The sequence below is a fragment of the Propithecus coquereli genome, unplaced genomic scaffold, assembly GCF_000956105.1.
Source record: "Propithecus coquereli isolate 6110/MARCELLA unplaced genomic scaffold, Pcoq_1.0 Scaffold84, whole genome shotgun sequence".
Taxonomy (NCBI): Eukaryota; Metazoa; Chordata; class Mammalia; order Primates; family Indriidae; genus Propithecus; species Propithecus coquereli.
In genome coordinates, this window is record NW_012154618.1 from 4,089,740 (window position 1) to 4,102,746 (window position 13,007).

General features: G+C 37.3%; 1 protein-coding gene across 1 annotated transcript in view; it reads left to right on the plus strand.

Moving 5' to 3' along the window:
• The window catches only part of GPAM (glycerol-3-phosphate acyltransferase, mitochondrial), a 61,574-nt gene that overhangs the window by 32,983 nt on the left and 15,584 nt on the right, over positions 1 to 13,007 (plus strand). Inside the window, exons 4-11 of the mRNA XM_012663881.1 lie at positions 2,613 to 2,686; positions 5,029 to 5,142; positions 6,074 to 6,220; positions 6,834 to 6,930; positions 7,583 to 7,719; positions 10,409 to 10,508; positions 10,822 to 11,034; positions 12,834 to 12,947. Of these exons, the coding sequence (XP_012519335.1) occupies positions 2,613 to 2,686; positions 5,029 to 5,142; positions 6,074 to 6,220; positions 6,834 to 6,930; positions 7,583 to 7,719; positions 10,409 to 10,508; positions 10,822 to 11,034; positions 12,834 to 12,947 (996 nt within the window). The remainder of the gene's footprint in view (positions 1 to 2,612; positions 2,687 to 5,028; positions 5,143 to 6,073; positions 6,221 to 6,833; positions 6,931 to 7,582; positions 7,720 to 10,408; positions 10,509 to 10,821; positions 11,035 to 12,833; positions 12,948 to 13,007) is intronic.

Here is a 13,007-nt window from a genome sequence, read left to right on the forward strand (position 1 = left end):
ACCGTGCCTGGAGCTTAGTCTTAATTCACTTTTTAGAACTGAGGCCCACGTTTATAAATCAAATATTCCAGATAAAGATGTCAACTCAATTTTTCTTTTCATTCGTTTATTCAGTAAATACTGGTCCCATAACTGATACTAGGTAATATTCTAGTTCTTTTGTAGTTTTAATATGATTTTAGGGGGAGAGTAGATCTTACTTTCAGTTAACTCTTCCAAAGAGTGGGTGGGAACCTTTCATGTACCTTCTGGGTGTTGAAGTTTAGCATTTAACAGTAAAATCCTAGCAAGATGAGAGAGAGAGAGAGACAGAGAGCGAGAGAGAGAGAGAGAGAGAGAGAGAGAGAAAATAGGTCAGAATAAGAAGTTAAAGCAGCGACTTTACTCTTAGTTTTTGCTAAATTTCTGTTCCTTGGGTGTTTTGACTTTGTGATGGTCACTGAAATGTCAGTGTTAAATGAAGATTTCAGAATGAGTGTGTATGGGTTTGTTATTTGTATTTTGGTGAAGAAACACAAGCCTTGCAATATCTTCCACATTGTGGTATAGTTAGTATTTAAGAAGAGAGTTGCTTAGGTGAGAGGTATGCCTCTGAGGGCAGTGGCAGCGAGGGATGAGTGAGCACAGGAATGTCGGATTTCATGTGGCAGTGTTCTAAGGCAGTAGAGTTACCTTTTAAAAGGTATATCTGGATGTTAAACTCTCCCTGGGATGGACTAGTTACTAGAATGTAGAAATTCTGCCATTTAAGTGCCTGCCATTTGTAGAGGTTGCTTAAAACCTGGGTGAATAGTTAACTGTGCTGTGAGAATTTTTTACTCAGGTTTGGCTTGGCAGGAAGTAGAATTCTGAGTCTGACATAAAGGGATTTTTTAACGTGGGAGAAAATATTGTGGAATCCAAGCAGTTTATGTTAAATGTTCAGGTCTGCTCAAGAATGTTTTGTTATAAATACTGCTTCTCTTAAACCACAAGTGCCTTGTTGCAAGAACTTGGTATTAATAAAATTGAAGGATTGTGGAAATTTCTAGTCTAGGAGTAAGGACAGTTTAGATTAATAGGTCAGCAGAAATAAAGATTTAATTAGAAGGTCATGTGGCTTTTCTTTTTAGATCTGGCATCTCATCTAATTCTAATTTTTGATGCTCATTCAAAATAATACCTTAACTACAATGTATTCTTAAGTCAGAGGACATATAGGAAATTATTTGGTGATTATGATGGTTTGGAGTAGGGATAGATAGAGTAACAGAGAATTGAGTTTTGCTTAAATATAGTACCTGATGAAGCTGAACTTGATCTTGAATTTCTTCCATGGCATGTTCATTAAAATAATTTGTTTAGACTGGGTGTGATGGCGCACGCCTGTAATCCCAGCACTTTGGGAGGCTGAGACTGGAGGATCACTTGAGTCTAGGAATTTGAGACCAGCCAAAGCAACCCTATAGCTACCAAAAAAAAATTTGTTAAAAAATATTTTTATAGTAACTTTTTGATATTTGTTATCCTTTCTCTGAAATTCTATTTTCCTTTTCTTTAAGGAGATTTCACTTAAGTATTTTTATATTAGGCCAAGTGCAGTGGCTCATGCCTGTAATCCTAGCACTCTGGGAGGACAAGGCAGGAGGATCGCTAGAGCTTAGGAGTTCAAGAACAGCCTGAGCAAGAGTGAGACCCAGTCTCTACTAAAAATAGAAAAATTAGCAGAGCAACTAAAAATAGAAACAAAAAATTAGTCAGACATGGTGGCAAGCGCCTATAGTCCCAGCTACGCAGGAGGCTGAGGCAGAAGGATTGCTTGAGCCCAGGAGTTTGAGGTTGCTGTGAGCTAGGCTGACGCCATGGCACTCTACTCAGGGCAACGGAGTGAGACTCTGAAAAATTAAAAAAAGTATTTTTACATCTTTTATTGAGGGTACATTATATTTTTTCCAGCATGTATTTGTGGAACAGTTATCTTTTGCCCACATGGATAAAGCTATAGATTTTCTCTGTTCTCTGCGTTATCTTTCAAGATCACCTGTACAGGGGGGTACCTGAACATTTTCTCATTAAGTAGACAGTTATTTTAGGGGAATAGAAAGACCGTACTCTTTGGAGCAAGATCTGAGATGGACTCCTAAACCCCTGTAAGCCTCAATTTTCTCACCTATAAAATGAAGATAATAATTCTTTTGTGTCAGGATTATTGGGAGATTTAGTAATTTAACAATAATTGCATGGTACTTAGCGTAGTCTTTTTGTATTTTGGGAATACTGAAATCTCTGACATTCCTACAGCTTCAGCTCTTTCACTGTGGAGATGAGGAGTGGGGCAGGAAGGGGAGAAACACTATTTCCTTTGATTTTTTTTTTAATCTCTTTCCTCCTCAATTTCCTTCATATATTTCCTTTGACTTTAAGGTTTTAAGGATTAATTTCGAGTTTGTAACTTTTTTTGAAGGCTGAAAAGTACTTCTCAGTAAAACATGTTTTTTCTTCATCACTTAGATTTTTGAAGCAATGCCTAACTTTATGCTTGAATTTTTAAAGTCGTTGAGAACGAATGATGTGAGATCTTCGCCGTCAATCCAGTTGTGTATTTATGTCTACATTTACTTTGTTTTATGTAGGATAAATTTTTCAACCCCAGTATCCCGTCTCTGGGTTTGCGGAATGTTATTTATATCAATGAAACTCACACAAGGTAAAAAGAAATTTCTTCTGCTTCTAATAAATCTAAAAAGGATGACTCCATAATAATCAATTAATATACTTTAAGATGAATTTCTTTATGTTTTTGACAGTTAATAGAATGTGAGCTTCTGACATAAGAGGCTTTATCCAAAAATTGGAAGCAGTACAGCCACCAGAGAAACCTATTACCATTACCACGGCTGAAATTATAAACATTTTCATGGGAGTGTAGATGTCACTTGTAGCGCTCTTTGACTTTATTCATATACTGATTTTCCATAATGAAGTGTGCCAAAATGTGGGAAATATTTGTCTGAGGGGACATGCGGGTTTGAATGTCTTAGGATCTATTATGACTATTTTATACTTAAAAAAAGTATACCTGATTAAAATCTGACTAAAATCTAAGACCTTAAGGGTATAGAAGATATTTTTCTCTATTGAGCAAATGTTCTTTGATTTATTATTCACCCAAGACTTTTCTTAGAATTTTTACTTCCAAATTCCAGGCATTTGGGGATGGGCTACTAGGTACCAGAGTGAGAGAAAAGGGCCTTTGTTTTATGTGAATCCAGGCTAGGGGACAAGGAAGGAGGGTTGGAAGGCCGTGTGAATGTCTGTGAGGCAGGAGAAACAGTAGCCAAAAATGCTGCCAGTCCTTGTAATTCGGAGAGTAGATGCCTGGAGTGATAAGCGGGAAGGCTTAGCTGATGAGAAATACTTGAAATTCTATGAAAAATTGATTGAAGAAGTCAAATACCTAAAGTTGAAACTTTTCTGATGCTACCTCTCATAATTTGATGATGAGATCACGTATGAGAATGATAATATGTGCATATGTGGTAAATTTTTTAAAAAAAAAACTAAAGTCAAAGACATGGGATACATTTTTCCCATTCCCAGGTTCCTATTCTCTCTCTCTCTCTCTTTGGTTTAAAGGAGATGAGATGAGACTCTGGTCCATTGATTTTTTTTTTTTTTTTTTTTTTTACTTTTTTTCCTTTTTTTGGTTGACATGATTAAGCTCCTAAGAAAAAGGTCTCCTAGAGTCTCTTCTTTGTGTAAGTAGACATTTTATGTACAAAGCCAAGAGGTTTGTTTGTTGCTCTCGGCTTCAGTTAAGAGAAAGAGCATTTGCTGTATTGACTAGGCCGTGTGAAACTATTCAGTGAAATAAGCTACCTGTGCAGCTATTGAGCCCTTCTACATGTTATATGAAGCAAAGCCTAAACATTTCTACACAGTCTTGCTCACACAAACGCACGCTCATAAAAACAATGCTTTCAGTCAATTGCAAAGGGGTTTCATGGAGAACTTGGACTTTGTACATTCCAGTAGTACTTCTGAAAATGTTCGCTGAAGGAAGGGTTTAGAATTAATACAACACATTGGGCACATTTTCAGAAGATTGAGTTAAAGGAAAGGAGGAAGAAAAAGAGAATGGCAGGAAGGAGAGATGAAGGAGCAGGTGATTCATAAACAGGTCTCTCTCAAATTAGTTTTCGTCAATTGAGGGCTTTTTGGATCTTTTCAGAGTTAATGGATTTATATTTGGAATCTGCTACTGTCTATATCATTATGGAGGAAATGATAGTGCTGCATTACGTAATCATTACAAATGGTTTCACATCATTACGTAACGAAGGTTTGTAGTGTTCTTACTCTGAACACCATCTCTCCGTCCCCTCATCTAAACAGCACGTAGTCACTCTCACTGACAGGAATATGTCTTATCCCTTAGGTATGTTAAAAGTATGAAGAAAAAAAAGAACTTCTGGCTTTGTGAGCCCAGAGTACAAATATTTAGATCATAGACCAATCATGCTTGACTTCTCTCAAATGATCAGCCTTGTCAATTCAATTGGAGAGTGAGTGAGTGTCTAGGAAAGAAACTGTAATCTTAAAAAAATTAGTCCTTCGTGGTAGGGAAAGACTTCCAAATTTATCTTTTTATAGCCCATAGCTATAACTCTAAGCTATATAGCTTATCTATATCTAATATATATATAGCATTCAACATATTTGCCTTTTTAATGGTATTAATAAAGTCAGGTGTATTGTTTCTTTGTTTTTATAGTAGGCTTATTATTCAGCACAGTTAACCCTTTTCATGTATTAATACACGAATTCCAATTTTAATTTTAGCTGAGAGTACATGCAAGAAATTATGAATAAAATTGGCTGCACAGCATCCTGAACTACTAAGGATAATGTGCTATAGGAGAACCCTAAATCTCAGGAATAGACGACATTAAGCTTTGTTATTATGGGCAGAAAACCGGTGTTTAATTTAAGCAACTTGTTTTAGATGTGCCTAGGGTACTTCTCTGCTAACTCATCTTCACGTTGCAGGCACCGGGGATGGCTTGCAAGACGCCTTTCATATGTTCTTTTTGTTCAAGAGCGAGATGTCCATAAGGGCATGTTTGCCACCAATGTGGCTGAAAACGTGCTGAACAGCAGTAGGTGAGGGCTGGGCACTGGTGTGAAGGTGGGCAGAGGCAGGGGTGGGGGCTGGGAGTGGGAGGGGGAATAATTCCCTTTAGTAACTTGTAGTTTCTCTGGGACTCTGTCTCAATACGTGTTTGTATTTCCACTCGTTAAAGCTCCAAAGGAAACCAAGGAAAGGCAGGGGAACAGATGATTTTGGTGAACTGTGCCCTGTGGGAATAGCAATTTTATTGTTTTATGGATTAATATTGAATGAGTTTCTAAAACTTGAGTGGTTTAAGGAGGTTTAACCTCATGCTTTGTCCCATAAGTCGAGAGGAAGATTTATAAAACTGGATTAAATTTTTCCTTTTACGTCACTGCTTTTTGCTCTATGCTGTGATGTTTTGATCTTGAACTGTGCCTTTTTAAAATTACTGGTTTGATTTGAAAAAAATTTATAAATATTTATGTCTCTCTTAGATCCCACCCAGAGAGTTTTACATATAATTCTACTAATGGGGTCACAATAAAATCAATAGTAAATTAGGTCTTCAAAAAAAATATCATACATTACTTTGGCAGTGGGCTTTTTGATACTTCTGAATTATATGCCTAAGGGGATAACCTTCTTTATCTTTCTTCTGCTACGGTGCAACTTTGTGTCCCTCACAGCATAACTGAAACACAGAAATTCACACAGTTGTCACCCAGTGAATTTGAATTAAATTCTTAAGTCTGCTCTCCAGATTCCTCAGAGATGCATTGATTTAGGAATATAATATCCTGAATATTTAATAGACAGCCAGAAAGAGCACTTCTAACTTGAGCTTATTCTATCATTTTATCATATAGTAAAGAGAATGTACATTTTGTTTTGTGCTTTACAGCTTTGGTTTGGAAAATACTGAATACAGACCATAGAGTAGAGCCAGTTACCTTGTCTGTCTTTACCTTTTCAAACCAGAGTGCAAGAGGCAATTGCAGAAGTGGCTGCCGAATTGAACCCTGATGGTTCTCCCCAGCAGCAGTCAAAAGCCATCAATAGAGTGAAAAAGAAAGCCAAAAGGATCCTTCAAGAAATGGTTGCCACTGTCTCACCGTCGATGATCAGGTATTAAAAGGCAAGGCATGAAGCTTTCAATAAGAGTCATCCTGTTTTGAGCGAATAGGACCGAATCATTGGATTTTCCTCTCCAGTGTCCAAAAGATGTTTTAATATATTCCGATGTTAAATTCAAGTCTTCCTTATGTTCTTATTCAACTTCCATGTGAAGTAGCACTGTGGTAGGCTTGAAGGTGCCTTCCTCTATGCTGATTGAGAGCAGCCAGTGTATTACTGCTGACCTCTGCTCTCCTGGACAGTTGTGAATCGAGTTTTAGGTATCCATGTCCTAAAGGGAGTGGTTTGTGTCCAGTAGAGGGGTCGTTCTGCTCACTAAATACTCATTCGCCTTGGTCATTCACCTCTGAAGTATAAAGTGTTATTAGCATGAAATGTGATTTTAGTTCACGATAAATGGATACTTCTATAAGTAGCACATATATAAAGTTCTCTGATTCTGTACTTCAGATAGGTGAGTGCACATGTGTGCACACACAAAGTAATTTATAAGTAAGTACTCTTAGGTTGTTCAGAAACTTAAGTGGACAGAAGTCAACTACATATATTGATATATGTAAATATATGTATGTACATTAAAATTTTTTTTTGTTTTTACTTTCAGACTGACTGGGTGGGTGCTGCTAAAACTGTTCAACAGCTTCTTTTGGAACATTCAGATTCACAAGGGTCAACTTGAGATGGTTAAAGCAGCAACCGAGGCAAGAATTTCTGTGAATCTGTCCTTTCATTTTTCTCGCATTTGTAGAGTGATTTTGGAAGTGTAGAGTTTTTTTTGGAAATTTTCTCTTGTATACTGATATGCATTTCAACCATTTGGGAGGTTTCCCTCATCTGCGATAACTTGGGTAACTGTGTATTTGGGGAGAAGTGGAGTAAGGGAGGACCTACCAGCAATAAACAGGATTCCTTTTGTAAGTTACCTGCAGCAACCCTGAAAATCTGGTAGAACAATCTTTATTTTATAGATGAGGAAATAGAGGCACAGATAGAGAAATAAATTGTCTGATCCCAGAGAAGAAGCAACTTGCCCCAGATTTCAAACCAAACCAAGCTTGACTCCAAAACCTATGTTCTTTTTATGTGAGTAGTGCTGCTTTGCAGAAGGGATATGTATAGGACCAACTTGTTTACTTTTCATTATTCTTTTTCCCCAACTCATTTCTGTTGTTATAGTTCTTGATTTTAGCTCTATAAGTGTTAAATTGAAAGAAGTTCATATTACTGGAAAATGTTTTTAAGATCGAGTCAATGATTAGCCAGTGTTTGAGTGACTCTAACCAAAGATGAAGTTACAAAATGTGATTGAACTTTACATTCGAATTTTAAATTTGGCATTTTTCCCTTTACTAGATGAATTTGCCGCTTATATTTCTACCAGTTCATAGATCCCATATTGACTATCTGCTGCTCACTTTCATTCTCTTCTGCCATAACATCAAAGCGCCATACATTGCTTCAGGCAATAATCTCAACATCCCAATCTTCAGGTAAGATCAGCTTATTTTGACATTTAAGGTACTAAAAAGATTGTGTTTTGAATTTTTGGTTTTTTATTGTACCTTTTGATACATGTCATTGTAAAATGACATTGATCTTTTTTATTATAAAAGTAATACATGTTTATTGTTTAAGATTTGGAGTATAAAAAAGCATTGAGACTATCGCTATTATTTATGTATTTTATGTGGAATACTTGGTGAACCATGAATATCTAGACTTAATAGGCAATATTTATCAAATGGATAAAAGACAATTAGAAAGGCAAGATGGCAGATTATCTTACCAGGCTCAGCAGTAGGGAGTTGTATGTGTCGGGGAGTGAGGTGGGCATGGCGGTCGTGGTATGGTATAAAGGTAAATGCGAATAACCATACCTGTTACTTTGACCTCATGATTTAGTAGAGCTAGAACCATGTAAGAAGTACAATATAATGTGAAAGGTGTCTTTTGGAGGTTTTCAGGGGAATGCAGTGCATTCTGTTCAGAGGAAATAATATGTACAAAGGCAAAGAGATTTAAAAGCATGGTATGGTCAGGAAGTGGTGGACAATTAGGTGAGGTTAGAATATCGGAGGCATTAGGAAGGGTCAGAGACTGGACCTGGTAGCTGCATAGGTAGTGACAGTTACATCAAAACAATTTCTAAGCTGATAGTTTATAATCTATCCTGTACTTGAAAAATGACATGTTTGGATTTGTATTTTGAAAGGTTATTCTGGATCAGAAAGAGATCAATTCTGATTCTATTACAATAGTTCAGGCAAAAGTTAATGAAGGCTTAAATTAAAAGTGTAGTAGTGCTCTTGGAGAGGAGGGCATAGATTTGAAAAATATTTAGTAGGTTGAATTTACAAGACCCAGTGCTAGTCCAGCTTAATAGGGCTCAACAGAGGGGAGAAGAGGGAGGAAGACTCACAGGTGTTCACCACCTAAAAAACTAGGCAGGTGGTGGATCTGATCAGTAACAAGGAATTGGTGAGGAATGGGTTGAGTTGCTTTGGGAAATTGAAGTTTCACACTTCAAAGCACAAAGCACATCTGAGGTCAGCTCTCTGAGTGGGTAAGAGGAGGATGAAATTTGGAAAGAGACTGGAAAGGAATTGGGCTGACAGCTTGTGCAGGTAGAGTCTCGCAAGATGGCATTCGTCACCTTTGCGTGCTGTGAAGTCTGGTTGTCAACCTCACAACACAAGGAGCTCTTTCCTAGTCTCTTGGCTCAGAGTTCTGTAGCTAACTAGACTCGTGGCCAACTGCAGAGAAGCCGTTCATTCATGCACTCAGTGATACTTACCCAGCAGTGCTTTAGACAAGAGTGAACAAGATACAGTAGTCCTTGCCTTCAAGTAGCTTATGATCCAATGGGGAAGGTAGACAAACAGCTAGCTGGAATACAGTGCGATATGACCCTACAGGGTAGACATGCTTTTCTGGGGATTAGACTATGTTTACGCTCTAGGGATCAAGGAACCTGGGAAGCTGAATTAGAAAGTTATGAGAAAGTTTCTGGTGAGGATAGACTTAGAGTGAGGAGGACTATTCATTCCATCGGGGGCTCTGGAGAAAGCTTGCGTCTTATAAACCGAATGGTTTGCCTTTCTTGTAATCAGAATAACTCATGTGCTCATTCCTTCCGTGTCTGGTCCTCAACTAGGATCTCTTGGAAGTGCTTAATACACACTGATAATTTGTTACAATCCAACTTTCCTTTTCATGAGCTCTATGCCAGTCATTGCATAGCTCATCTTTCCTTCAGACACAGCAGACTGTAGATAACCTCATTTATTTGCAGCTTTCTTTTGTTACATCCTAGCCTACACATTCATACACCACTTCTCAGGGTGCGTTATTTTTGCAGATGGCTCATCTCACTCATGAATTAATTCTGCAGAGTTTTACTCTGAAAGAGTGATATTAAGCTTTGGCAACATCTTACTGTGGCTTCCTTGTACTGACTAGAGGGTACCAAAAATATATATTAATGTTAGTATCATTCTATTGGAAAAGAATAGGAAGAGGCTGTGAGTTTGGAAAGGTTGACCTAGGAAATGTCAACTTCGTATCAAAATTCATTAGTGTTGTAGAAAGAGACATGAGATTGGGAAAATAATTGTTTTATGCCTATGTATGTGCAAATATCACAAATTTTTGTTTCATGTTTTAGAAAAATGATTTTGCTTGGTTTCAGTTGGATAAAATTATCTTTGTCTCACAGGGACCCTCTCTAGGAAATAATCATTTAAGAAAATTCACTCTGAGGAACTTGTGTAACATCACGTTATTTTGTAGTAAACGTGCCACGGGCAAATTTCAGGATGTCTAAGGGTCAGTGTCTTGAGACCCTGTACAGGGTTTTAAAATTTAAAAGTGTTTCATAATCCTCTTAAAATCTATGCTATCATTTTTACAGAGTATATATCATACAAACTTCTTTGGCTTAGAACAGCTATAATAGAGCTTCATCATATACAGTATATTCCAAAGGCTGATGAATAATGTAAATGACTAAAATATGACAATAACATGGAAAATGAAAAAATGTCTGCATTTTTATTGTTAGCAGCTCAAACAGCACATGTGGCTCACATCCAATTGGCAAATGTTTTCAAGTAACTTGGAATTTGAATATTCTTTTCACATTTTTCTTTGTAAATAATTCATGCATTCTTGAATTTATAGTACCCTGATCCATAAGCTTGGGGGCTTTTTCATACGACGGAGACTAGATGAAACACCAGATGGACGGAAAGATATTCTCTATAGAGCTTTGCTTAATGGGGTATGTGTGATCTCTAATTATCCTTAAAGCCATTATGTTAGTTATCAAAGTGGAAGGAAAAAGATACTTGATTGAGCTGACATTTTTAAAAAGTTGCTGAGTGATTATTGCTTGGGTATGATTTTGAGGATTTTTTTTATAATCACCAAAACGTAGCATCGGAGGAGCTGTTTTGCTACTATTGGTCTGAATAAAGTATTTTGTCAGTAGTGAAGTTATAGTTTTTTTTTTGTTTTTTAAGATTTAGTTTTTCTAAGCTCATTCTAAGTTAAATGGTCTTGAATTCATGTGTTACTTTCTCTTTATATCCCAGCATATAGTTGAACTACTTCGACAGCAGCAATTCTTGGAGATTTTTCTGGAAGGCACACGCTCTAGGAGTGGAAAAACCTCCTGTGCTCGGGCAGGACTTTTGTCAGTTGTGGTAGATACCCTGTCTACCAATACCATTCCAGACATCTTGATAATACCTGTTGGAATTTCCTATGATCGGATTATCGAGGGTCACTACAATGGCGAACAACTGGTAAGGGAACTGCCTTCACAAAAATTGTCTTCACTTTTCAAGTCTTGCTTTTTGATTTAACTTTTAGAATTTAGATTTGCATTTAGAGTTAACTAAGAATTGTTTGGTACTCCCTAATTTTAAAGCACTGTATGAAACACGGCTGGGTAGGCAAAGTGAGTAGCTTTCATATTCTATGTCAACTGGCTTGGTAGTGCACATAAGCTGTTTTCCGGTGCTTGATTGAAATCATATGATTAGATTTATCAGTGCAGACCTTGGTCATGGGATTGGGAAATGAGAGAACACTTGCTTGTGAGTTGCCATTTCTTTCTACTGTGGGAGGTTATCTGTGATTGGTTCTTTCCCAGGTTTACTGCTTATGTGCAAATTTTAAGTTAGGTCCGAATAACAGGTAAGGTGATGTTGGCAAGCAACTACAAATTAATTTGAGAAGTGGTGGTAATTTTTTCAGAGAACTTTTTGTACAAGTGTAATACCTACAAAAGAGTGCATAAATCTTAAGCATGCATCTTACATTATCACAAAGTGAACACACCCAAGTAACCAGCACCCAGATCAGGGAATAACATTACCAGGACCCTAGAAACCCCCTTTGGTCTCCCATACCACTATTTCCTCAAGGATAACCACTTATCTTGACTTTTTACAGAACAGATTAGTTTTGCCTGTTTTTGAACTTTATGTAAATGGAATAATATAGTATGTGGTCTTTTTGCATCTGGTTTCCTTCATTCAAGCAGTGGTTTGCGAGATCCATCCATGTTGTTACATGTAGTTATGTTATAGTTGGTTCATTCTCATGGCTGTGTAGTATTCTAGTGTACGAATATACCACAGTTTGTTCTGTTGAAACAAAGTTTGGCTATGATCATTCTTGTACATTTCTCTTGATGACCGTGTATATTCATTTCGTTGGGTACGTACCTAGAAGTGGAACTGATGGATCATGAAGAAAATGTATGTTCAGCTTTAGTAGATACCACCAGACAATTTATCAAAATGGTTTTACCAACCTACCACTCCTATCGGCAGCCTGAGTGTTCCAGAGGAATTTAGTTTTGTTCTCATTTAGGGTGGAAGTCTTGGGCAAGGAACTTGTTTCAAGTTTACACCTCCAAACATGCAAAGACACTTGATATCCAGGGGCTTTAGAATTAAGTGTTGGATTTTTATTGCATGGCACTCTTCTCCTTGTGTTGTGAGTCTGTCCTCTATGTGTACCCTACTCATCCTGTGTCTCAGAGGTCACATCTGAGTCCTTGTGTCCGTTAGGCTTGTCATTGTGCCTCGGGTATAATAAACAGTAAGTGCTTACCAAATGAATAATCAGCTCAAAGGCTGCCGTGAGGCAGGATTTGGCATTCAGTTGCCTAATGTTTGGTATTTAGACTGGTGATCAGCAGACCTCAGTAAGTGGCCCTTTGACGTCTTATTTTTATCTGAGAGCCACAGAACCGTTTTTCAGGCTGTTATGCCATTTAATCCTTCACTAGTTTGCAGTTGTGTTTTTGTGAATTATATGAATATTGTACTAAATGAAACAGTGTTAAATGTTTTGTTTTTCACTGACTGAATTACCTTTCCCAATGATATGATACATCTTTTAACATCTTTGAATACTGAACATTTTTTGGCATGTCTCAATTGATGAATACTTACTTTCCTTCTTCATTCAATATTGTCTTTTTCAAGATGAACGTCCAATTTCCATTAGAAAAGGTTATTCATTGGGTAACAGAATGTTTGTATGCATTAGCTTTATTTCTTACCATGTTGTTCTCACTATTATAATTTAGGGCAAACCTAAGAAGAATGAGAGCCTTTGGAGTGTAGCAAGAGGCGTTATTAGAATGTTACGAAAAAACTATGGGTGTGTCAGAGTGGATTTTGCGCAGCCATTTTCCTTAAAGGTGAGTGTGAAATAGAGCATTGACCCGGAGTCAGAAGATCTGGGCTCTAGTGCTGGCTCT